The sequence below is a fragment of the Globicephala melas genome, chromosome 6 (assembly GCF_963455315.2).
Source record: "Globicephala melas chromosome 6, mGloMel1.2, whole genome shotgun sequence".
NCBI lineage: Eukaryota > Metazoa > Chordata > Mammalia > Artiodactyla > Delphinidae > Globicephala > Globicephala melas.
This window is the reverse complement of record NC_083319.1, coordinates 50,714,947-50,741,633: the sequence shown is the minus strand read 5'-3', so window position 1 is coordinate 50,741,633 and position 26,687 is coordinate 50,714,947. Positions and strand designations below refer to the sequence as shown.

The 26,687-nt window shown below is 40.5% G+C and overlaps 1 protein-coding gene across 5 annotated transcripts in view; it reads left to right on the top strand.

Moving 5' to 3' along the window:
* Positions 1-26,687, top strand: part of PIP5K1B (phosphatidylinositol-4-phosphate 5-kinase type 1 beta) — a 328,734-nt gene that overhangs the window by 94,455 nt on the left and 207,592 nt on the right. For 4 of the 5 annotated variants that reach the window (XR_009564323.2, XR_009564324.2, XM_030877052.3 and 1 more), the window contains exons 2-3: positions 12,957-13,041; positions 16,173-16,241. Coding sequence is in view for 2 of the 5 variants with exons in the window: in XM_030877052.3 (XP_030732912.1) it covers positions 16,173-16,241 (69 nt within the window). In the remaining 3 variants the exon portion in view is untranslated. Of the gene's footprint in view, positions 1-12,956; positions 13,042-16,172; positions 16,242-26,687 lie in introns of those variants that run through there. The other variant, XR_011377538.1, reaches the window with a different exon arrangement.

The following is a 26,687-nucleotide window of genomic DNA, read 5'->3' as shown; positions in this document are numbered from 1 at the left end:
GAGCCTTGTCTGTGCACTGTTCTATAGTCTGATTAAATGGCGAGGTTCTCAGTTTCAGTGACTCTGGCTGGCTTCTGGCTCTCCCTGACCTGAGAAGTCCAAGACCAACCCCACTTGACCACTGAGTCCCTGCGTTGTGGGAAAGTTCTCGATATGGATATAACCCAGTGGATCAGCCTGGGCCTAGTGTGGCCCCTCGGTTCATCCTGAGGCTGGGATGGAGGTGGGGAGGGAACCACAGGCGGGGAGACGGCTGCTCTTAGAGCTCGCGTGATGGTCCACAATTAGCAAGGCTTGAAATATTAGTCACCCCGACTGGCCCCCAAATTCCCACAGACCCTGGCAGTGCCTGGGTTCTGACCGTGTTTGCATTGTCAGCACCACTCAGGGCTCTGTCCTTTCAGTGTCGAGCTCAACCTGGCCTTCTAGGTTCTCACCACCGTGACCCCTGCAGCAACTGCTGCGTTCACTCTTTCAATCCAGTCTTCCGTTCCCATTTCATCCTGTCTCCTTTTAAGCAATATTATTATTTTTAATATTATTGGCCACCTACTCAAACGCCTTCAGCAGGTGTTCTCTAGTTTTTCATATCTGTGGTTGGCTCCCAAGGCCATCTAGCCTGCGATCACTGTCTCCAACTTCATCCCCCACTATTAGGTCAGGACGATCTTCCTCTCACCAGGAGTAGTTTTCCCAGATGCACCCACCACTGTCACCTGACAGCTGCTCCATCCATTAGGACTGCCTACTCCAGACCCTGTCACCTCCTCTTCTCTGAACAACTCCTTTAGTCTTGATTCTCCAGTTAAATTGTTGGTTTGTTGAAAACAACTCTCTGTCACGATGTCTCAAACCTGAACACAGAACTTGGGAAATTTAATATTCAGGGACTAATAACTGATTTATGATCCCATGGCCTTGGGTTTTGGGGGTCAAGGTTTTTAATTTTTAATTGCATTTTTTAGAACATTCCATGTAAGCCCTCTGACTGTGATAATTGAATACCTGTTAGAAGCAAAGCCAAGTAAAAGGTATTAGCTCCTAATCCTGTTAAAGACTTGCCCATTATTTCTGTGCTTTTGTTTTGGCTTCTCTTTTAAGCACCTTGACAACAGGGACCATCTTACTCATTGTCATTTCCCCCCAAGGTACCAACCATAGAAGTGCTGGAATCAATGTTTGGGTAAATGAATACTCTTCCAGGTGAAAGTGTGTCATAAGTGGTCATCTCACCGCTGTTTTCCCTCTATCTAGACTTTTATATTTGTGCCTCGTTTGAAACTTCTCTTATTACTTGTTGACTATTAAGGTTATTAGCCTAGAACTCTAGAAAATTTTTCTCCTGTTCAGAGTCTCTTCTACTCTTCGGAGCATTTGCAATTCCCTTGAGCAGTGCGTTTCTTTTAGGGTCCTATCTACCCCCATCTCTGTCCTTTCAGATTTCCCCTCAGACACACAGCCCACAAACACTGGCCAGAAGAAAGCGCTTTGGGGTAAACTACTATCTGTCCCTTGTTTGGGGGGCATGTAGGAGATCTGTGTTGCTGTGACTTTCTTTAAAGAAGATGAAATAAGCCCAGAAATACCCTGAACACTGCTGCAGGAGCAAAACCAAATCGATTTTGGTTATTTTGTTTGGACTGCTGCTTTTTACCAGTCATGACTGCATTCATTCCCATATGGTTTACACAATTATTATTATTGGAATAATTGAATAATTTCTGAGGCATATACTCTTGGGGGGAAAAAGAGGAAAATAGGTTAGAAATAAAATGTGGAAAGGAAACATCATCTGGTAAATAAAAAATGAGAAAGTTTACAGTGTAGTAAGAATATAATGTTGTGAAGTCTACCCAATATCAAATGTCTAGTAAAAACCGGGGAAAGAAAAAATGTAAGCATTATATAGAGGTAGAAAGTCCAACTATGTGCAGTTCTTAGTGACAGTCCCAGATGTCTCTGGGAAGAGACAAAAAAGTGACAATGTTTGTGAAGTCTTCATAGAGGTTTTTCCTTGTGCCAAATGGAAGCCCAGGTGTCATGACCATGTATGAATTTGCTCTCCTGACTTTTCAGCTCTTTCCCCAACCCTCTTACCCTACCCCTAAACACACACAAACACACAGTAGATCTTTGTGTATTTAACATGAAAACCAGGGCAGGAGAAGATTGTACAATCATGGTGTTTTCCTGAAAGGCTGTGAGTTGCACTGGTCTGAAACCAACACACCCGTCACAGTTGTTTCCATGGGCTACTTTCTTCTGTCTAATGTTTGCCGTGAAGCCTTGGTTTGAAAAGACGTATGAATTCTTTTAGCACAACCTTTGCTGGGAAAATGAATTACGAGTGGTTCATTTTATGCTGAGCCTTTTGTCATCGCCATTTATAGCTATTCTGTTTATTCACTTGGTGAGAGCCATTCTGAGAGTTGATGAGGGTGTTTCGTGAGAGACTATAAGAGCCCTGCAATTTGTTTTGATTGGTCTCCATTTGGATTCATAGCGAGCAGGTGCCACCGTTTGGAATTGGTTTTGGCAGCAGCTTGGTTATATAAATATTAGATACATGAAACGAAACCTCATTTACATTATTTTCATCAGTAGGAATACGGGAGCATTACGCTGAATATAAGAGCACCACGGTTTTATTTTTACAGCTTCGGAGCTTACGAATGTGTAACATACCATATGTCTGAACATATGTGTGTATAGGTGGCCTCCTTTGTGCAGATACTCAACATGCAGATCTTTTGCATTTCTTTGAGAGTTTATGCAAATATTCTAAAGAAAGAAATATGAGCCTATGATTTCTTAATAAAACAGAAAATTTTTCCCATTTGAAAAATATAGGTATTTCTACTTTGGAAAATCTGTCAAGGATGGTTTTCAGTTAGGTGTATTCTCGTTGCTTATATTTAAGCCTTGGAAAATAACCTATCACATTTTTAAGCCTTTGGTTTTTCCTGTCCTGTTGTTGTTGTTTGTTGCCAAAGCCACATTAGAAGAGTATCAAACCCCTTCCAAGTGCACGGGAAGGACTACAATACTTCTTACCTCCCCAGCAAAACTACTTACGAGGCTGACATTTTCCTAAGAATGACTTTCTAGGTTTTCATGAAAACCATATACATTTTTTACAGATTTATTTTTATTTAGGCAAGGGACTGAACAGGGGTTTGTGACCATAGGTAGAATGAGCAATCTGGATGTCTGTCTGTAACCCTATAAGTAACATCCTAAGCCTGCTTCTGGGTATATTCTTAAAATGCCAGATTCAAGATCTCAGAGAACACGCCGGAACATGTGTTAAATATGCTTCGTCCTGCTGGGGCTTTCTTTAAGCTGCCATGGCACCTGGCATCTTCCTCACCCTCTACGTCTCAACCTTGTGTCCCCCCAGAAACTGCTCAGTTTCAGTGTTCCTCATAAATGAAGCTTTCCATGGTCCCTACAGGCTGACTTGGGCAGCTCTTTCTCCAAGAACCCTAGTAAAGCACGTGGCATGTTGTATTGTACCTGTCCCCATGTCTGTCTCTTCTGCTGATGTGACTTCTTTGAGGACGAGAATCTGTTTCTGTCTTTATGGCTCCAGGGCCAAGCTCATAGCCTGACATGTACTGTTCAATGATGTTGATGAATGCATGAAAAAGTGAATTAGTTTGCTGGCAGATAACATGAACTCAGAAGAGCATAATTTAAACAGAAATGATTAACATTAACAGGCAGACATGACCAAGGCCCAAATTGTGTTTTAATTGCTTTCTCTATTGGGAAATGATCTAGGAAAGGTTACCATAGATAGCCTGAATGGCGTGAAAACACTTGAATTTGGCTAACTTGTGGAAGATCAATTCCCATAGGGCAGGTTGTACTCATGATGATCAAATGATTAGTGAGTCTCCTCATTCTGAAGAGGATCTGAGGGGAGGCTCTACCCAAGAAAGTTGGCGATGGCTCCAAACCAGAAGCGCCATGTAACAGAGTCAGCAGGATTCGTGATAGAAAAGAAGTGGATAGGACCCAAGGTCATAGAGAATCAGTAGAAGAGATGGACCGAAAACCAAAGCCTTCAGAGGCCTCTTGCACTGTTCTTCCCATTAGTCCTTGTTGCGTTGCTTCATTGGTGTTTAATGAAGAGGTTGTTTTTATGGGAAGATCAGTAAGGACTCATGGCTAGTGCCCCTCGCCTCTTGTATCTATAGGTTGGCCTACTTAGTTGGGTAATTTGGTAATTAGTCATTTCCCCCCTCATTTGGCCTTGCATGAGGAGCAAACTCATCTGTGGCAAATTAAAATACTGACTTCGATGGCCCTAGCTGGGAAATTAGAGGTTGAAAGGGTTGCATCTGACTAACTCGAATATGGCCCCCAAGTATAATATATCTAAAACCTTCGGTAACTGTAGAGCTTTTGTTTTTGTTTTCGTTTTTAACACCTTTATTGGAGTATAATTGCTTTACAATGGTGTGTTAGTTTCTGCTTTATAACAAGGTGAATCAGCTATACATATACATACATCCCCATATCTCCTCTCTCTTGCGTCTCCCTCCCACCCTCCCTATCCCACCCCTCTAGGTGGTCACAAAGCACCGAGCTGATCTCCCTGTGCTATGTGGCTGCTTCCCACTAGCTATCTATTTTACATTTGGTAGTGTATATATGTCCATTGCCACTCTCTCACTTCATCCCAGCTTACCCTTCCCCCTCCCCATGTCCTCAAGTCCATTCTTTAACTGTAGAGTTTTAAAAAGCTCCCCTACCACCCTGTAAACTCAGAAATGCCCTCCAGGTTGAGACTCATTGATGTCGAACAAGTTTTACAGGAAATAATTATGTAAGTTAATATTGTCAGCTAACCTCCTGATTGCCTTTACAAATTGAAAAATGCAATGCAATATTTAGTAGACAGTCTTCCAACATTTTGTCAAATAACTAGGAGGGAGAGTGTGGTATGGTAGAATGAGCAGTAGATTTGAAGTCAGACAGCTCTGGATCAAGTCTCAACCCCACCACCTCTTGACTTGACCCCAGGCAAATTGTCCCAAGTCACAGCCTCACTCCTACGCTTAATGAAGAGGCTGCAGTAGACCCTGGCTACTTTGTAGTGATCTATTTAAGCTCTTTGGAAATCCCCAGAGTCATAAAAATAGAAATGTTTGTACCAGCTCCTAGCCTGCCTCCTAATCCACATTTTCTTTGGGAACCATGTATCTTGTGCATATCATTAGCTCATATCTGCTTTCCCACATTCATATTTTTATCTCATTTTTGTATCTCATTCTGTAGCCCGTCACTGGCCTGTTTGTCTCAAAGCCATTCCTCACTCTTCTCCTGTTCTGTGTCACAGGGCAGGCATTCCTAGAGGATACATTTCTCGGGCTCCCTGTGTCACATGGTTTTCAGTAGGCTGGCCCATGGGAGCCATAGACAGGGATTGCTGGGTAGAGGGGCTGAGGGAGAATCTAGAGTGTATCCCCCTCTCTGTGCCCTGGGTAGTATCCGCAACAGTGACTGTCTTCACCATGCCTCCAAATATACCCCCTCCTTCTGTAGTTCCAACCTCTTCCAGTTCACCCTCGCCATGATGTTCCGCCGATACCTCCGACTTTTGAGGTTTGGTAACACCCCTTCCCTTGGTGTGCCTCTAGCCCTTGGGGTGCCGATGTTAGTCTCTGCATTTCATCACCATCTTTTGCTTAGCTTTTTAACTCACCCGTCACTTTTATAACTAATTCCATGTCTTAAATTCTCTTTCTTTAACATACCCAGAATAGGTTCTGTGTTCCCTCCTGGACCCTAACATCTCTCTTGAAGTGATAAAACATATTTATTGCCTCTACTGCTTAGAGTAGCTTAGAAGAACCCAAGGCCTTGAAGCATACTGAAAAAACTAATTCCCCAGACCCACCATGCAGAGGCAGTGATTTAGTTGTTTTGGTGCATGGCCTGAGAACCTGAATTTTCAGAAAGCTCCCCAGGGGTTCTGATGCTCAGCATTGGTAAAGACAACAGCAAACCAGGCTGAGATGGAGGGATTTGGGAGTTGCTATATTTCTTCACCAGTAAGGGCTTCACTTCTACAAACCAGCCTCACAGCGAGAGCCTCAGCAAAATTAAAAATGACTGCGTCCCATGGATGTTATAGAACAGTCAGTTACAAGTGTCAGAATCACACAAGCTAAATTGAAGAATGCCAAAGGATTCGTTGCAGGATTAAATGAAATCTTTTTTGTGACAGCATCTCACACATAGTTGTTGCTCAATAAATGAGTCTTTCCTTCCCTCCAGTTGAATGAAAGCATAGAAAGGTAGCAGGCTCTGAAATAGTATAAATTATTTATTCCTTATGCTAACAAAATCCAGATACCAAATACCAGAAAGGACAGATAAGCCATCATCAAGGCAAAAAAAATTTCATTGCTTGGCATGTATTATTGTTAGCTGAGCTGGTGTTTCAACAATCTAATCATATGACACTATTAATTGGCTCTGTTTAATGTCAGAAATAATTTAAGGAAATAAGTTCTAACAGGGAGTCTCGTGTCAGATTACATATTAACACATCTCCTAAGGAGACCTGAGTCTTATGATCATGCCCTTACTTGGCCATTAGAATTTCTGCATTCCAGGCTCTTGCCAGAGACTATAATTTTGAGTGGTCCCCTGTCCAGTTCTTATCAAAAGGTTGGTCACGAGAAATAATTTTCAGAGAGCACTGCCTGAAGGATATGAAGTCTGTTTGTTCCTCAGCTAGAGAGCCTACGTATTATTCATGGTTTAAGTCATCAGATCTCCGTGTAACAGCTTCTTGTCAGTTTCCCTTTGCTGGGCAGGATTGATGAAAAAAGACACATCTGTCCTTATGGAATTTTTGAACTATGTGTTCAAAGGGAAAACTCTCATAGGTTTCTAGACAGAGAAAACCAATAAGTTACCAAGACAGAAGCATCAGACTAGCGTGAAACTACTCACCTGTAAGCCAGGAAGCAAGAAGACAGCAGTGACATAGCAATAGGGAGATGAAAGAAAGGTCTGGGAGCCAAGAATCCAAGAGATCTAGTTATACATGGGGACAAAGGAAAGACATTTCTGGACATGGAATGACACAGAGCAGACCATCCATGCGCCACTTTTTAGGAACTACTTGAGAAGTTGTTCCAACTGAATGAAAATTGAATCAGAACAAAGGTGTTCGGATAGGAGGAGATGAAGAGTCAAAGAAACAATGATGAGCAATGAACCTTGTAAAACTTGTGGTCAAGTCTAAATAAATGTTAATAATATGACTGTGAGCTATAAATTGTTCATTAAGAAGAGCTGTGTCGGGCTTCCCTGGTGGCGCAGTGGTTGAGAGTCCGCCTACCGATGCAGGGGACACGGGTTCGTGCCCCGGTCCGGGAAGATCCCATATGCCACGGAGCAGCTGGGCCCGTGAGCCATGGCCGCTGAGCCTGCGCGTCCTGAGCCTGTGCTCCGCAACGGGAGAGGCCACAACAGTGAGAGGCCCGCGTACTGCAAAAAAAAAAAAAAAAAAAAAAAGAAGAGCTGTGTCAACTAAGAGGAGCTATTTAGTGGTTCAAAATGGAGCAGTCATTGAGAGAGTGAAAATATTCCATATATCTCCTCTTGCGGGGGAGGAAGAGAACAGATGTCATGGGTTGGGCTCTCTAGAAGCAGGCACTGGGACAGAGTTTTGGGTGCAAGATGTTTTCAGGGGTCAAAAAAACATATGTTGAAGTCCTAACCCCCAGTACCTGTGAAACATGACTTCATTTGGAAATAGAGTCTTTGCAGATGTAATGAAGTTAAGATGAGGTCATTGGGTGGGTCCCGATCCAATAGGACTGGTGTCCGTATAAAAAGAGGAAAATGCCACGTGAAGGCAGACAACAGAGGCACAGACTGGAGTGATGCAGCTGCATGCAAAGGAACGCTCAGGATGAAGGGCCACCACCATGCAGCTAGGAGGAGGAAAGGAAGGATGCAGTCCAGAGCCTGGGTGGAGCAGGGCCCTGCTGACACCTTGATTTTGGACTTTCAGCCTCCATAACTGTGAGAGGATGAATTTCCGTCGTTTTAAGCCACACAGTTTGGAGAGTGATACAACCTGTGAAAGGAGGAGGGGGAAGCACGGTCAGGCAAGCAGAGGAAGAAGTCAGACTTCCATGTAGGACCCACAAAGCCGGGGCCAACTCAGTGGGGAGCTGCCCCATCATTCAGTCACAGGCTGTGTGCAGCCCCAGCTAGGCCAGGGCCTGCGAGAGGAGGCTCCCTGCAGAGGCAGACCCTGAAAGGGCTGGCAGCCGGAGGCGTCTGCTGACCACACTCTTAGCGGTGAGCAACCTGCCCTCCTTGAGGGGAGATCTGGGTGGCACAGGTCTGCACAATAGACCATAGGAAAAATGCCTGGGTAGTGGGATGGCATAAAGTCATTTTATTATTATTATTTTTTACTAGAAATATATAGACTCTTAATGGTTTAAAAATAGAAAGATAATTATGAGCAAAATATATGTGGAATAAAAAATTTCAATTAATGGGAAAAAATAGAATTGTAAATTTTATTAACCCAGCAAGAAAGGAGTAGATAAAAATAAATGCAGGAACCATAACTATAATTAATAGTAAACAAATATGATGCAAGTAAACCAAATATAATCTAATCACAATAGATGTGAATTTGTTAAGTCCCCTTTCAAATGACAAAGACTCTTAGATTGGTTAAAAAAAAAAATCCAGTTTTAAGCTGTTTGTCAGGAACACAGCTGAAACCAAATGACAATAACTAAAAAAGCTGAAGATAAAAAAATGGACAAGAAGATGCCAAGCATGTGCAAATAAAAGGGAGGAAGTGAGGATATTAGCATCAAGATGGAATCCAAGACCCAAATTATTAAATAAGAAAAAAAGATACTTTTGCAGATAAAGAGTACAATTCGCAAGGACACTATTATACATACATATATCCTTTGTACACGGCCAGCATAGTTACGGAAATTTTAAGGCAAAAAATAAAAAGTAGAAATACAGGAGAATATGATTAACCTACAACCATATCAGAGAATTTTACTGTATTTTTTCATAATTTGACAAAGTAGACAATGTTATAAGGTGGCAATAATATAGTGTTTTTCTACCCTAGAAACAGGGCACAGGCACGTTTTCCTCTTGTGTCTACGTAACATTTAAAAAAATTGTTTCTATGGCCATAGGAAAAAACTTGAACTTGAGTGGGAGGGGAAATTTTACTTATCCCATATTTTGATCCCAGTGCAATAAGCAAGAATATAACAATGAATGAAAAGATTAATAATTAAAATATAAATACTTAACGTTAAGAAACTCTCTTATAGATGATTCCTGGATCAAATTGAAAATCAAGTCCAAAATTACAAATTATTTGGAAATTAAACAGAACACTTCACATCAAAATTTATGAGGAAATCATTAATATATTCAGGAATACTTTGTAGCCTAAGTGATTTTAATACTATCTTTTTAAAAGAGTGAAAATAAACTAAGTAGTGCATCTAAGAAATTCTTTAAAGCCCAAAGAAAGAAAATATTAAAAGCTAAAATTAATGGAAATGGCCACAAAAACAAATAATAGAAAAGGGAAGTCTGACTAACAAAAATACATATTTATAACATATATATGGAACATATAATACATATACATTTTATGTCTACACACACACACACACACACACACACACACATATACACACATATGCATACATGCACACACACACACCCCATCAAGAATAAGGAAAAAGACATTACCTGGATCCCAAAAGAATCGAAAGACTTCAGTAACAAAATATTATGTGTTAACTTTATGACAATAAATTTAAAAATCTAAAGGAAATCGATGGCTTTCTAACAGCAGTAAATTATGAAAATTTGATTCAAAGAAAGGTTATTTATAAATTCCAAGAAATGAATAATCCCCCAAAACTAAGTGCATATAAAGAGCCATCCAATTTTATGAAAAGTATTAATTTTTTAATACCAACACCTGGTAAAGATGGGAGAAAAATCATTCAATTTCAATTATGAAAATATCCTTTTAAAAATGGTAGCAAATCAAATCTAAGTTAGGGTTTTTCGAGAAAGATATAATTTTTCATTGTGAAATTTCTCAATGTTATATTTGGCACAGTAGAATAAAGAAGAACAATTATGATTATATCAACTGATGCTGAAAATGCATTTGATATAATTCAGTAGACATTCCTAATAAAAAGTAAAGTAGAACATAGCAGAAAGAAGCTACTGTGCTACCAAACAAACAAGACCATTATAGAGGATGGTGACTACTGTAGGATTATAATATAAATATCAAGCACTACTACTATTACTCAACTGCTACTATTCAACATTTATTTGGAAGTTCATTGAATGTAATAGGAAAAGAAATAGAAGTACGATGTATAAATATTGCAGGTAGTGTGACTGAGACGCTGCCTAAAATCTTTTAAAATTCTGTAAGAGGATTTGATTAAATGGCTGGGTGAAAGATAATAGATGAAACCCAATCATTTTCTTTCTATGAGTTAATAACCAGTTAGAAATGCAAATAGAAAAATCCTTATTTAAAAGCATGACAAACTAAAGTATCTGGGAATGAATTTAGTAAGACATAAGACAAAAACAAAAAATATGGTTGTAGTAAAAGATATAAAATAACATTTGAAGAAATAGAGAACTATACCATGATTTGAATAAGAAAACTTAAAATTCCAAAGATATTAATGCTTCCCAAAGTAGTATATAACTTTAATATAATTCTAGTCAGAATTCCAACTTCGCAGGGGGCTGGTGGGGTGGGCGTGTTTTCAGGTTAAGCAATGTGCTTTTCAAGTCCATATAAAAATATAAACTTGGAAGAAAAATAGTGTGGGGAACTTGTAGCAGCAGCATGTTACTGCATTTAAGACAACATATTAGCTTAGAAATCAACAAGTAAGTCTTTGGAACAGAGAGCCTAGAAATATATTGAGGTATACAGGAAAACTTAATATTTGCTAAAGGAGGCATGAAGGCATGTCCTTCCAGTAAGAAGATAGATTATAAAGTAAATGATGTTGGGGCAATTAGCTACCCATCTGGGAGACGATGAGGTTAGATTCCATTTGAAGCAAAGATCTAATGTTAAAAATGAGCTATAAAGGTATTTGAAGAAAATACAGGAGAATACATGTAGTGTAACATCAGGCTTGGGAGAACTCTCCCAAGTAAGACAGTAAATCCACAGTCCATCTAGGAAAAATTAGTAGATTTGACTATGTAAATATTTTAAATGTCTACCTGACAAGGCACCATAAACAGAGCCAAAAGATGAACAATAGCTTGCAGCTCATATGACACAGTTAATGTTTAATATACCAGGAGATCTTACAGATTGATTATAAAAGAAAAAAAGATAAACAGCACAGTATAAAAATAAGCAAAAGGAAATGAACTGAAAATGTAAATCACCAGTAAAGCTGTGAAGAGGATAGGCCCCGTTAGTGGTAAGAGACCGTGAATTAAAATGACTGAGGTGTCATTCTCTGCCCATTAGATTGGCAAACATTTTAAAGATGGCAAACATCCAGTGCTGATTAGTATGTCATTAAGCAGGTACTCATTATGCACTGTGGGACTCATGGCTTCACCCTTTTTACAGAAAAGAATGTAACAAAGGTCCTTCAAATACTTAATGCACTTATCAACTTTGGATCAATTTCCAGGATTCTTTCCCACAGAAATAAAAGTACTAGAACATTAGAGATGTTTATGTAAGTCTGTTTATTCCTTCTCTGGTTACAGTAGCCAAACCTGGAAACTGTCTGCATGTTTGTCCAGGAGGGAGTGATTGCTTAAATGATGGTGTATCCATTTTGTGGAATATGGTACAATTATTTTTTTTAAAGGTTACACCATAGGATTCCATTTGTAACTTTTTTTTTTTTTTTTTGGTTGTGCCGGGTCTTAGTTGCGGCAGGCAGGCTTCTCCTAGTTGTGGCTCGTGGGCTTCTTAGTTGCAGCTCGCTGACTCCTTAGTTGTGGCATGCGAACTCTTAGCTGCGGGATGCAAGCGGGATCTAGTTCCCTGATCGGGGATTGAACCCAGGCCCTCCGCATTGGGAGCATGGAGTCTTAACCACTGCGCCACCAGGGAGGTCCTGATACAGTTGTTTTTAAGTGAGAGAGATATATAATATAGATTTGAAAAATATCTTTAAAATGCTGATAGAAGTGGCTGAAATAAGTGTGTGCATGTGTGTGTGTAAGCATAGGGAAGATTTTGGAAGGATAGTCAACAAACTGTTACCATTGGTTATCTCATTGGGGAGATACTGATGGGACCTTATTCATTTTTACTTTAAACTGCATTTTTAAAATTAGTTACCATAAGCAAGTATCTCTTTTGTATAAAAACATAATTATAGGGCAAAAAGGTTTGTTGAACTGTCTTTGAAGTTGTGTTATTGAACCAACCTTCATGAAAATCACAGTTGATTTATCACAGGGATAATATTGCAGAATTATCCACACATCACGTGGGGTCTCTTTTTTGAAGACCCACAGGAGAAACTTCCACTGCAGCCTCAATCCCCAATGTGGTTCATTTAAGCAACTGACTTGTTTTTATCTTATGAACATTGAGCATTTATGTAACTGATTATTTCTTCCTCTGCTGTGACCACTAGGAATCTCAGAGTCAAACTGGAGACTGACCAGGGTATTCAACAACTATACAGGATTACACGGCTCACATTCTGTGCACAGCCCATACTGCTGGCACCATCTTGTTCCTCACCTTTATCTTCCCTTTATTTATACACACATTTCTTTATTTTAGTTTTAACTGATTGCATTGTGTGTATCCCTATAGCCACCTCTGATCTCTTCTGGGAGATGAAGTAGAGGTATGAATAAATAATGAATAGTGATTTCTATTTTAACAGGAACCTGGGAAGGAAAACAGTCTCAACAATGAATAGGCCACTCATCACGACCAATTACAGATGACTTGCCATTTCATTGACAAAGGTAAGGCAGTACGGTCTATATTTTTAATTAATTCCAACGGACTCATTAGAAGCCCTTACTCTTTTGTTTTATATTTACAAATACTCTAAATCATGTATCTAGTTCATGGCCTTTAACTTTGACATTATCAAATTGAAAACAAACAGCAAGCAAATAGAAACAGGAAATGTTGTGGATGTTGGCATGCCAAAAGGGGCAGAACCCAGGAGATGTGGTCTCTGCTATTAATTACTGTGTATGGTTAAATATTTGACTAGCATTAGTGTTTTCCTTATTTCTAAATGTAGCAGTGCTCACTGCAGCATACTTGGAGAATATAGCAAAATATTAACATGATAACACAAAGCATTCACAATCCCACCATCTGTAGATAATTACCAGTACTTCTGGGAATTTCTTTCCTCCTTCCTTTTTGCATATGTAGAAATATATATGATTATAATGTTTTTAAAAGCAATGTTTTTAATCCATACTTACCTTGGCTTCCATAGTTGTAAATGATGTACCTTAACGAGTGCAGAACATAGCAAGTCTAGGAAGAGACAGTAATTGTCGCTGTGACCATTTTAATAGCCGTTTGCAGTTGACCAGAGCATCCCCAAGCATCTCATTTACCTCTCCTACATGGATGTCCTGGTGAATAAGTCCGTGTGCCCTTTGTTAAACAGAGACAAACAAACAAAAACCTTTGAATCCAGGTGATATCTCATGGTCTGCTTTTAACATTATTATCTGCTTGTGCTGCTTAAAGGGAATTGTTTTTTTTTTAAATATATTAAGTTTACCCACTTCTTTTCTACTGTCTAGTCAGGAATGATTTACAAAGTAATAAAAAAAGACTCATCATCCGTCCTTCATTCATGCCAATTTGTCAACCCCTCATTAAGACTGTATTTTCAAGCCCTTTCAGCATTGCTCTTGAAGTTTTTCGGTTTTAGAGGCTGCAAAGGCTTAAAAGTGAAATTACTGAAATGCCATGAGGGAAGTCTTCATTCTGTGGGCTCTATCAAACAGTTGAAGATTAAGGAAAATCCTACTCTTATTAGTGGTAGTACATACTAAATTGCACAAACATACTCTAATACAGAAATAGGGATCAAATATCAGATAACTCATATATTCTTATAGTGATTATGTAATTTGAGCTTTCCAGGGGAATGATACAGGGTTGGGTTTGGTTTTTACCCTGAGCCTGATATTGTAAAACCTTTCAAATATTCCAATTCCACTAATATATTATTCAAAACTCATATTATGAAGTAACTAGAAAAATCAACTATTCTTTAAATAAATTAAGCAGATACAGTGTGGGAAGCAGTAGTGTATGAAACATCTGTCCTTGAAAACTTCATATTCAAATACGGACAGATTGAATGGAGATAAATGGAACTGAAAGTTTATCTAAGAGAATGCTTGGATTGGTGAGCAGTCATAGGTCTGGTGAGGTTGGCTTGCCATGGTCCGTTCTTTCATTTTCTTGGGTGGTTTTTAGTCACATCCCACTCATGGCAGTCATTTAGTTCCAGTACAGAGAAATGGTTGGCAGATCCTTAGGTTTAGTGCATACTATGTTTATTGAAAGCCCAAGATTTAAAATGTGCTTCAAAGGCTTATGAGAAAGTCAGAAGTTTTCTCCTCCATGGTGTATAGAATGCTCTTCATTGCAATTTAAGATAAGACCCTTAAACATCATGGCACGCTGAGTTATGTAGTTATCCTTGTTTACCACATAGGTAACTGGTTTTAAGAAATCAGATGAATTAGAAAATGTAAAAACCTTATTATTAAAAGATGAGAGGAGCACATGTTTAAACATCTGATACCTCCCAATGAAAAATAAAATTTTATCTAGAAGCATTGGAAGAAATCACAAAAATAGTCAATAGTTTTAAGTATGAAAAATGTAAAACTTCTCCATGTCATAATTATAAAACAAATTAAAAGACAGTAGCATGGAAGGTACTAATAATGTGCTTGTGAACAGATTAATAACCTTAATACATAAAAATCAATAAGGAAACCACTAATATTACTAGCCATAATAGGTAAAAAATCAATACCCAAGACCCCAATAGACCAGTGGGCAAAATAATAGAAAAGTTGAAAGAAGAAATACAAAGAACCAAAAAAAGATATGCAAACAATGTTAACCTTCGCTAATAATTTTCAAGGATGCAAATTAAAATCAGGAGGTGCTTCCTTTCACCTGTCAAATTAGCAAAGAGTTAAAATGATAATAGTCATTGCTAAGCGTGTAATGAAACCAGCTTCCACTCATTGCTGTTAGTGTGAATGGGTGTATTCTTCTTGGAAAGAAATTTAGCAATATGTGGTAAGAGCTTCTGATTTTTTAGTGACCTAGTAATTCTAGGAAACTAGTACAAGAAAACATTAAAGGTGGACAAAGGTAGAAGCACGCGGTCATTACTGTTGCATTATTTGTAGAAACAAAACCCCTGATCCACCTCAACTGTCCTTCAATGTTGGCATTGTTAACTAAAGTATTAACGCGCAATTGTGTTCACCCAGTGGTGTCTCTTGCAACTAGAAAAAATTATTCTTACATTGAGATTTTTATAATCAAATGGGAAAATGCTTATTACATAAGTGTTCAGCGAAAAATGCTGTGTTAAGATAGTATCATAATATTTTTAGTATGAAAGTGCATGGAACAAAAGGTGGAAACAAACATACCAAAATGTGAATAGTGGAGTTGCCCAAGGGCAGTAGAACTGGGTAATGTTTTTGTTCTGATTCATGTTTTTGGTACTTTCCAGATATTTTTACAGGAAGTATATATAACCAGAAGAATAGGGGAAAGAAATTAATTTTTTAAGGCTTTGTAGAAAGAAACTTATACACATATGATCTGGGCTTGGACTTCCATGGCCTCTTTCTTAGAGCATACGGAGTAAAATGTGCTGCCAAAATGATTTATATGTAAAACTTTATTTTGGAAAGACTGGAGAACACAGAATTTTTTTTTAGTATTCTGAGAAATCTCTTCCTTTCTTGGAGACAACAGCATAACAACAAAAATGTAATTAACCAAAACAGGTAACAATATTATTAGCATATTGTATTTCAGAGTAGAATATCTAAATTCAAATAGGTACATTTTTCTCTTGTAGATGTCGTCTGCTGCTGAGAATGGAGATGCAGCACCTGGGAAACAAAACGAAGAAAAAACCTATAAAAAGGTGAGTGAGTGTGTTATCGTCTTTTTTCAGCTCAAAAAGAGGAACACTTGTATTGCTTAGAATGCTAATATTGCCATAAGCCTTTTCTTCCTCCAAAGCATTTGTATGTAAGTTACCGCCTTAGTTTCCTATTTCTGTAACAAATTACCACAAAGTTAGTGGCTTAAACAACCTAAATGTATTTTCTTACAGTTCTGTAGGTCACAAGTCTGGCATGGGTCTCACTAGGTCAAGATCCAGGTGTCTACGGGGCTGCATTCTTTTCTGGAGGCTCCAGGGAAGAGTTCATTTCCTTGTCTTTTCCAGCTTCTTGAGGCTGCCTGCATTGTCTATATCATGATTTCTTTCCGACTTCAAAGCCAGCAAAGGCCAGTTGAGTCTTTATCGGGCCCTGTCACTCTGACACTTTAAAGGATGCTTGTGATTACATTGAGCCTTCGTGGATAATCCAGAATAATCCCTTTATTTTATTTTATTTTTATTTTTTATTGGGGTTTTTTTTTGGTGGTACGCGAGCCTCTCACTGCTGTGGCCTCTCCCGTTGCGGAGCACAGGCTCCGGATACGCAGGCTCAGCGGCCATGGCTCATGGGCCCAGCCTCTCCGCGGCATGTGGGATCTTCCCGGACCGGGGCACGAACCCGTGTTTTCTGCATCGGAAGGCGGACTCTCAACCACTGCGCCACCAGGGAAGCCCAATCCCTTTATTTTAAAGTCATCTGATTCGCAGCCTTAATTTCTTCTCCACCCTTACTCCTCATTGTCACATAATGTAGCATATGCACAGATTCCAAGGATTTGAACATGGACATCTTTGGGGGCCATTTTTCTGCCCACCACAGTTACCATGATACAGAACACTGACAGAAGGTAGTTACTTGAAAACCCTTTTTATGCCTAAGAAGAAGGCCCTTATGTGTGTGCAGTGTTCTTTGTTCACTACGTGAATCTTTTTATTGACTTGCTACTTGCCACCATAATTTTAAACATTTTCTACCTTTAAAGAAGATTTTTAGCCTGGAATTGCATCTCACCCCTTTCTAAGCCTCTCAGATTCCATGTCTTCAGCCCATTTCACAAAAATCTCTTTCTAGACTTCCCAGAGTATCTTGCCTGACCACTCTTTGACTTCGATGAATTCTTGGTTCCTAGCAACCAAGTTAATGTTCAGAAGCATTACTGGGTGATATATGTTCCCAAGCACTGCTGTTCCTGATTTTAAATGGACTGTGCATTTTAGCTTTTTAGCTTTTAAAAGACCTTGCCCTCCTCCTCTCTGGGGAGTAGAAGGTTTGCGTATTGAAGGTTTGATATACCTTAACATTTCCTTTTGCCTTTTACTCTGTAATGGATAGCTAGCAAGAAGTTTGTCATCAAGTCCCATGAGCCGTGTGATCTGACCACAGATTTAGGTCATGGAACTAACATGATGTATTTCCTGTTCCATTTTCATGTGGAATAACATGCCTTTTTCCTGGTATATCTTTTCTTCTGACTTTTCTACTCAGCCAAACCTAGAAGTATAAACAGAGAGCTTGCCATCCAAAGAGGTGATGTGTTTGGGGAATAGTAGGTTAAAGATTCATGAGCTCACAAGTGTCATGTTACAGCTTCTAAAATTTGTTAATCTGAACAGAGGCAGCAATACAGAATTATTTATTTTCAGACACAGGTGGAAAACAAAATCCTATCTCATTTACCCAAGACTCTTTGTAAATTCAGTCATACATGGGACCAACACAGAGATGGTCAAACTGTCAGCCTGGCATTCCTTCAGAGCAGTTTCAGGCAGTTTTCTCAGTCAGCCTCAAGATGCATTGTGATTCTTGATTGTGTTCTGATTTCCAGGAGCTCTCTAGTAATGCAAAAGTAATAGAAGGCATGTGACCATGCGATCTTGGAGTTTACTGAGTGTGTCTTGCTCAAGAATTAGTAAAATAGGTTTTCAGTAATATTATAGGTATGATTCTGTGATGAATGTCCCTAACAGGGTATCTGACTCAGCAATGTTGGGAAGGTTATAAAAACTAAAAATCATATTGTATGATAGCAAATAATTCTGAAAAATAAAGAGAAGATGCAGGAAACTTAAGAGGACCAAAAAAATCAATGATTTTTTTTTTTTATGTGTGATGGCATAGGGACCTTTTTGATGACCTCTGATTTTAAAAGGAAGGTTAGCAAGGGAAGAGGAGGACCCTCTCTGTAAGAAAAGCACCAAGACACAGCATAGTGCCTAGAACTTTAGCCCTCAGTTAATATGGTGTTACTATGCAAAGCAGGAAGAAGGATCTCTTAGAGAAAGTGTTGCTTTGCCAACAGGTTAACAGCTCAGCTGAACTATTCAACTGAATTCTTCCCCATTAAGCAAAAGGTCTTTTTTTTTTTTTACATCTTTATTGGAGTATAATTGCTTTACAATGGTGTGTTAGTTTCTGCTTTATAACAAAGTGAATCACTTATACATATACATATGTTCCCATATCTCCTCCCTCTTGCGTCTCCCTCCCTCCCACCCTCCTTATCCCACCCCTCTAGGTGGTCACAAAGCACTGAGCTGATCTCCCTGTGCTATGCGGCTGCTTCCCACTAGCTATCTACCTTACGTTTGGTAGTGTATATATGTCCATGCCTCTCTCTCGCTTTGTCACAGCTTACCCTTCCCCTTCCCCATATCCTCAAGTCCATTCTCTAGTAGGTCTGTGTCTTTATTCCTGTCTTACCCCTAGGTTCTTCATGACATGTTTTTTTTCTTAAATTCCATATATATGTGTTAGCATACGGTATTTGTCTTTCTCTTTCTGACTTACTTCACTCTGTATGACAGACTCTATGGGTGTTAATGGTGGTGTTAGGAGTGGTGATAGTAAGAGTTACATTAGCTACTGCAGATGTGTGTCTCTAGGCCCAGCTGAACCATGTCCCAGAAGAAAGAACTTGAAGCTAGAATAGGGAAACCACTGAGTGTGAGCTTTGAAAAATCGGGAGAATGGAAGGCTTATCAAAAGGCAGGAGATGAGCAAATATCATCCCTATTTTCAGAAATGAGGAAAAGGTACATTCTGGAAACCAGATGTGAGACTGTTCCTCGGCATAGTTTGAGCATGGGTTTGTAAACATATAGCTATGTACATTTAGAGAAGAAACACATGTCTTTTACAAACCTGCAGAGGTTCATAAAGATAGAGTTTATGTCAAATTAACTGCATTTCCTATCATGAAAGAATCATTAAATTGGTCGCAGATACGGAGAATTCTCAAGTTTAGTGGATCTTGATTTAAAGGTACCTGGAACATTCTTGTCTCTACTGACATGATGCGAGTTGACCCTGTGTAGCTTCATAATTTTTACCCATGACCTGCATGAAGACATCAAATTTATACTTTGCAAATGTGCAGATGACAGAAAACTGGGAATGATAACAGGTTAGGTGGGTGTCATCAAGGCTTATCATTAACTATTTCATTTCATTAACTATTAACTATTGTCCCTTGCATTTCATTAACTATTGTCCCTTTTACAAATATTTTAAAATTAACTTTCTTTCCCAACCCTGAAGCCCTGACCATGGGGTATGCTCCTTTTTAATGAGTTTGATGAGCAATTGGATTTACCTGTGACTGAAGCCAATCCAGGTTCAGAACACTCTGATCTTGGGTGCTAGGCATGAGAAGGATATCAAGGGAGTTTATAAGGAACTGACGGTTGAGTGGGAGAGCCAAGACATGAAAACAGTTTTAGAACACAGTAGTCTATAACAAAGGTTCAAAAGAGGAGAAATCAATATGGGTTAGAGTTAATGAGCGGGTTTAGGCTTTCTGTGTCAAGATGCATTGGGCAGCTGCCAGCAACACTCAGCATCGTGAGTGCTGTGATGTCCACGTGTTTTTAGGGAACACTCAGAGTTCATGGAACACTGTTATGCTCTCTGAGTTTCAATTATTTGCATGTGATTGTTTAGGCTGACTGCTTTTTGTTCTTCCAGTTGACCATTTCTCTAATCCACTATCAGTTCCTGACAAGCCCAGGAGGAGTAGCTAAAATCAGTTGGGAAGGTTAATGTCTTCAGCTAATGGCTGAGATAAGAATTCTGATTTTAGCTGCTTAGAACAAACATGACGCCCATGAAGACAGGCATTAAGGGCTGTCTGGCTTCGTTACAGAGCGTAGTATTTCTGTTCTCAGTTCATTTACTGGGTGTCTTCCACAAGAATTGTAAACGCAGAGGCTTTAAGGGGCCAGGCAGGTAACAAGGGAGTAAAACAAGCAGGGGGAAGGTGGTAAACAGGAGAATACGTTCCTTTTATAAAGGGGACCGGTGGCCTTAAACGCTAGCTAATAGAGCTTTGCATGAGTCCTCACCCAGGGTTGCCAGATAACTGATTTCTCTAGAAACCAAAAATGTAGATTCTGATGTAAAATCTCCTAATTGTTAAAGATTGGCAACTGATTCAAAATTGTTCAGAAATACACTCTGGAAGAAAGACTGTACATAGTGGAAGATAACAAAGACGCCGGCCCCTTCCCCAAATGATTCTCCTTTTAAAAACTTTCATGGTCTAGCAGAATGTTGCGGTTAGTGTTTGGACAGGAGTCCACCGTGTCCCCAGGTGCTGGCCTGCTGAATAAAGCAACCTTTCCGTTCTTACCAAAAAAAAAAAAAAAAAAAAATACACTCTGGAAAAAGCAACAAACTGTATCAATCATATCTGGTCCTCACATGGTGGCCAGTTTGCAATCTCTGCACTCTTTGGGTAGAGAAGTGAGATAGGAGAGGAAGATGCAAAAGATAGGCGTGTAAGGCCTGGTCTCTGCTTCCTATATCCATACAATTTATTTAAGAGAAAAAAACAGATAGGAGGCCCATGTGAAGAAAATAACAACTCAAAGTGCTGTGAAGTGCCAAGACAAGTGGCATTTCACTTAATCCTCTAGCGAGTCCTGACAAGCCCCAAGTTCCCTACAGTCTCCTGGGGAAAAGTCCTTTTCTTGGACTTGTTTGTTAGCAGAACATTTTGCTGGGATAAAAAGTTCTTACATGCCTCATTGCTTTTGTCACGGCAGAAAATGCCACTCATGCGACGACTGTGCATTGACTAACCGAGTCATCTGTCTCAATGACGGGGAATCCGATGGGCACAGGCACAGAATCAGGGATGAGCGTGATTTGTTGGAGGGACAGTAGAGTCTGACCTAGACAAAGCTACGTGTCATTGTTTGGGGAAAGCAGAGGCGATTTCAGAAGTATGGGCTGGCTCTAAGTGACAGCTAGCTTTGCGTGCTGGTTGGAGGAGTGTGGATTTCATGTTCTGAGCCAGCACTGTCCATTAGAACTCTTGGCAATGATGGAAGTGTTCTGTAATCTGTACTAATACGGTAGCTACAAGCTGTGTGTGGCTATTGGGCACTTGAAATGTGACCCATGTGTCTGAGGAAGGAATTTTTTTTTTTTTTTGCAGTATGCGGGCCTCTCACTGTTGTGGCCTCTCCAGTTGCGGAGCACAGGCTCCGGATGCGCAGGCTCAGCGGCCATGGCTCACGGGCCCAGCCGCTCCGTGGCATTTGGGATCTTCCTGGACCGGGGCACGAACCCGTGTCCCCTGCATCGGCAGGTGGACCCTCAACCACTGTGCCACCAGGGAAGCCCTGAGGAAGGAATTTTAAATGTTCATTTTAGTTAAATAAGCACATGTGGCTAACACCTACCATGTTGGACAGCGCAGCTCTAGGCAGTGAGGTACCATGACATTGGTTCGGAGATCAGTGACATGATGAAATGACAGTCTAAACCACGATGAAGGGTGACCTGAAAGTTTCCAGTCAGAGTAACTACTAGAAATTTTCTGCCATTGATGGAACTAGAGAAGTTTGAAGAAGAGATGTTTTTTAACAAGGTGATAAGGAAGGAAGGAAGCAGAAAGCAGGACATCAGTTCACTTTAAGAATGGTTTAAACTCGAGTTAAAATACCAATGCCAGAGGTCTGAGTTTTTTCTTTTTTGTATGTGAGGAAATTGCCCACCCCACATCCCCCACCCTTCCAAAACAAACATGTCAGCGTAGTTCAATGGCTTATCCCAGGTCCCTTAGCAATTCTTTGTCAGGAAGATGATGAAAAGGTCCAGGCATATGATGTCCTAATTGGTGACTTGTCCATCGGAAGCGATCAGTGTTTCCCAGTCGGCTGGCCGTGGATAGGCATGGGAAATTTTTAGTCCTGCCACTTGCTTTCCTCCCTCTCTCACCTCTCCATCCCAAAGGTGTCATTCCAGGCTTGTCATCCTCCCTCCTCTACTCCTCCTTCCATCCTGGGCCTACCCACAACAGGCCCCCACTAGGAGATTCTGGTGTTGATGACTACCACAGGCTACTTGAGGTCTGGAGGGCCCACCTTTGGCACCAGCACCCTGACTTCAGGTGTGGTCTGAATCTTGTTAACCAACTTCCGCCAGGATGGGCACACGTGATGAGAGCACTCAGCGTGACCTAGTAGGAAACTGACCACTCTGGATACAAACAGGGTCCTTGACCCAAATTCCCCAGGTTGTTTTCATTTTGTTTTGTTTTTTAAGACCTGGGTTGTCATGTAAATCCACTGTCTCAGTCAGTGTTCCTCTCAGCGGAGGCAGGCAGGGACCAGGTGGGAGGATGATGCCTGCCTCTTACCACATGGCAAGAGAACATGTCCCTTATGACTTTTTAAACATGAGTGAAGTCATGACTCCGCGATACTTTGAACTAAGAGGAAGCATTTATTTAAATACAAGCTCTTTTATAAAACGTCTCTGACAGATACGCAGGCAGCTATCAACATTGACTGCCTCTGGGGAAAAATGGGTGGCGGGAATCTTGAGTCAGGGGAAGCTTTTCTGTATATACATTTAATGGCTATTTAATTTTGAACCATATGAATGTTTTGCCTGTTCAAAAATTGAATAAGTAACATTTTAAGATGGGAAGAAGGGGTGGGGGGAAGGGTTAGCATGTGTCCCAAGCCCTGACTGCTCTTCCTTCCCTTCAGACTCTAGAAAGCCACAACTTCCAGAAATAAGACCCTTGCTTTCCGCCCTGGTGGAGCTACACTCTGTAGCTTAACAGAGACAGCTTTGTCTTTGCATTACGCAGCCCTCGTCATCAATAGCAACTACATTGGTCTATAGGAAGAGTGATGCTTTGGCATTCCAAGTGTTATTCCTAATTCACCTTAATCCAAAACACCCTAACCCAGTGGTTCTCAACCAGTGCCCAGGGAACATTTGGCAATGTCTGGATACATTTTGGTTGTCAAAACTGGGGGCGTGGTGCCATTGGCATCTAGGAAGTAGAGGCCAGCAGTGCTGCATCCTACAATGCCCGGGGCAGAGCCCACAACAAAGGATTATCAGAATTTTAGCAGTGACAAGGTTTTTCAGCCAAACTCAACAACCCTTTTAAGTGGAGGGTAGATGTGAGCCCAGCTCTTTTGTTTTACTTTATTTTATTTTTTATTTATTTATTTTATTTTTGGCTGCATTGGGTGTTCGTTGCTGAACGCAGGCTTTTCTCTGGTTGCGGCGAGTGGGGGCTACTCTTTGTTGTGGTACACAGGCTTCTCATTGTGGTTGCTTCTCTTGCTGCAGAGCACGGGCTCTAGGCACGCGGGCTTCAGTAGTTGTGGCGCGTGAGCCCAGTAGTTGTGGCACACGGGCTTAGTTGCTCCACGGCATGTGGGATCTTCCCGGACCAGGGCTCGAACCCGTATCTCCTGCATTGGCAGGTGGATTCTTAACCACTGCGCCACCAGGGAAGCCCCAGCTCTTTTAGATACTGGTTGTATCATCGTAGGCATTTTCCTTAATTGATCTGAATCTTAATTTTTCTCATTGATGACATGTGATTAATACTTGCTCACAGCTCTGTGAGGGTCAAACAATTTAACAGATGTGAACACATCCTGGGAAAAGTGGAATGCCAAGGAGTGAAGTGACTGTTGTATTAGCAAAAGCAGAATCCCTCAGCCTCTGATTTCCAATCAGATTTTAGTTCTATTAGAACTGAGCACGGCAGCCAGTGTCGCTTCCTCCCCCAGCACTGGGCTTACGGGGAGAAGTGTTGTCACTTAGCATCCTGAAGCTGGCTCTGGTCTGGCCTGGGCATCAGAGAGTAGACGGAGCTGGAAGAAGTGTTTCCTTCCCAGCAGCAGTGGCTTCGGAAATAAGAGAGAAAGATGTGCTTCTAATGGTGGGCTGCCTTTGTGCTTTGAAAATTAGGCAGCAAGGAGATGAGCTGCACCATTCAGAGAGCTGGAGTTTTAAAATAATCTCGTTCAGTTTAGAAGCATGTATAATCATTTACCATTGCCACCCACCCCTTTGTACAGATCTTCCCTCCAGATCCCTCAGCTTCCATAGAAGATCACCTGTGCTTGTCTTCTTCCTTGAAAAGTCCTAAAGCAAATGATTTCAAATCTGCCTTGATGACTTTTAAGAAAGAAGTGGCAGGTAATTAAGCAAAAACTCTCAGCAGCTTCTGAATAGGAAGAGAAGCCAAGCCACCCCCGCCCCCAGGGTGGTTCCCTGAGCTGTTCATTTCTCAGTGACCTCGTTTAGCATTCACTTCGGAGGGAGCATCTGTATGTTAAGCCACCCAGGTTTGCCATGCTTCTGCATCCTGGTTAACCATGGAAAGCCCCCTAAACACTGACTCCAGGGGATAATATGCTACACGCTAAACTTGCTGCACAGTTTCCTTTTGGGGCAATAAGAACCACTGCATTGTTGCATTTGGTGTTCATGACGGGCTGGGAAGCTGGGGTTTCCAGTGTTTCTGTAGCGTCTGAGCTGGACCACCTGCTCTCAGGGCACAAGGGTGCTTTTGTTTTCAAGTTAAAAGGGTTAATATTCGCGGGTCATCTGCACGCCTCCATGCAGCTTGGCCAGCGGGTTCTGATCTGGTCAGCAGGCTCCTGTCCCAATGCTCAGGGCTTGACCATTTTTATCACTACCACCCCTCTTCTCTCTCCTGGATACTTAACAAGGATTTTTAAAGGTGGCTTTTAAGATGTTGCATAAGATCATAGATATTTAAAATTCTGGAATTCTTCATTCTGGATTCCAAAAAAGATGACAGGCAATGTATGTTAGATTCTCGGCTTATATCTACTTAATAGACACTAATAAGACATGTGCCATGTGCTTATTCAGGACTTTTGATGTTTTATGAAGTTAGAATCATTGGTTGCTGGAAGCATCTTTTTTCAGACTCCAGTGGGTTTATTCTAGCCAGAAATCTATTAATTCAGCAAATCAAAGTATAATTATTACCAGTTGGAAGCATTTTAAAAGCTATGCTAGTAATAAGAACTAACATTTATTAAGTGCTTAGCATGTTCTTGGCACCATCCTAAGCACTTAACACATTTACTCTTATAAGTACCCTATGAAGTAGTACTATTACTCCCATTTTACAGATGAGAAAACTGAGGTACAGAGAGGTTAAGTTAACCTGCTCCGGGGCACACAAGCAGTAAGTGGCAGAATAAAGCTGGGATTTTCACCCTGATTGTCTCTCTCTAGGGTCTGTCAGACCCTAACCAGTACATTCTCCTCTGAATACTGTGGTGCCTATGACGTTAAAATGGAAAATTCTCAATTATCCAGTAGAATAATGGGGGCCAGTGGCACAGATAAACCCAGCCATCTTTGGAAAGGGAAAAATGAATGGAAATAAACAATTTTAGAGCATGATTTCCCTAATTTAGTGGTTCAGAAGCCAACTTGTCTCCTCCAGAGTGTCTCACCTCTGAATATAGAATCTGAACTATAGCCTCAAGAATACTTTTTTCTGGAAAGTGCATAGTCATTTTGAAATGAAAAACAAATCGATCCCTTGGGCACTGAGCAGAACACTGGAAATAAAATGACGAATAAAGTCATAACTTCAAAAATTATTCTTGACCACAGAACTCAAAATTGTCAGGAAGGGATGAGATCTACTTGGAGGGGGTGACATATTCTGAACTGTCAAATTAGGAGAACATGTTTTAAAAGCTAACTATTTGGTAGACTGTCACAGGGGGGTAAGAACTCACTAATAATCTACTCAGTAGCTAAAAAGACCTGATAAAGGAAGCACTGTGTCGAAGGGTGACCCAAGTTAGAAGTTATTTTCCCCTATGGGAGTCAGATTCCCCCAGATGGCACACCTGTCTTTTCCGGTGAGTTCAGGTCACTGCGTCTGAGACTTTTGTTATGAAAGGAAGATGAGATGGCTCGCCCTCTGCATGGAAGCCATCACCCCTGAGACACATAGCACTAGGGAGAGAAGAAAAAGAGGTTGGTGTGGTCCCTGGGGACTGTAATATTAAGGTCCTTTGTCCTCCTGAATTGATTTTGCTCAATTCCTGAGACATATGTACATGTAGACACCCAGAGATATAAATTGGGTCCAATTATAAGGAATATAAGGA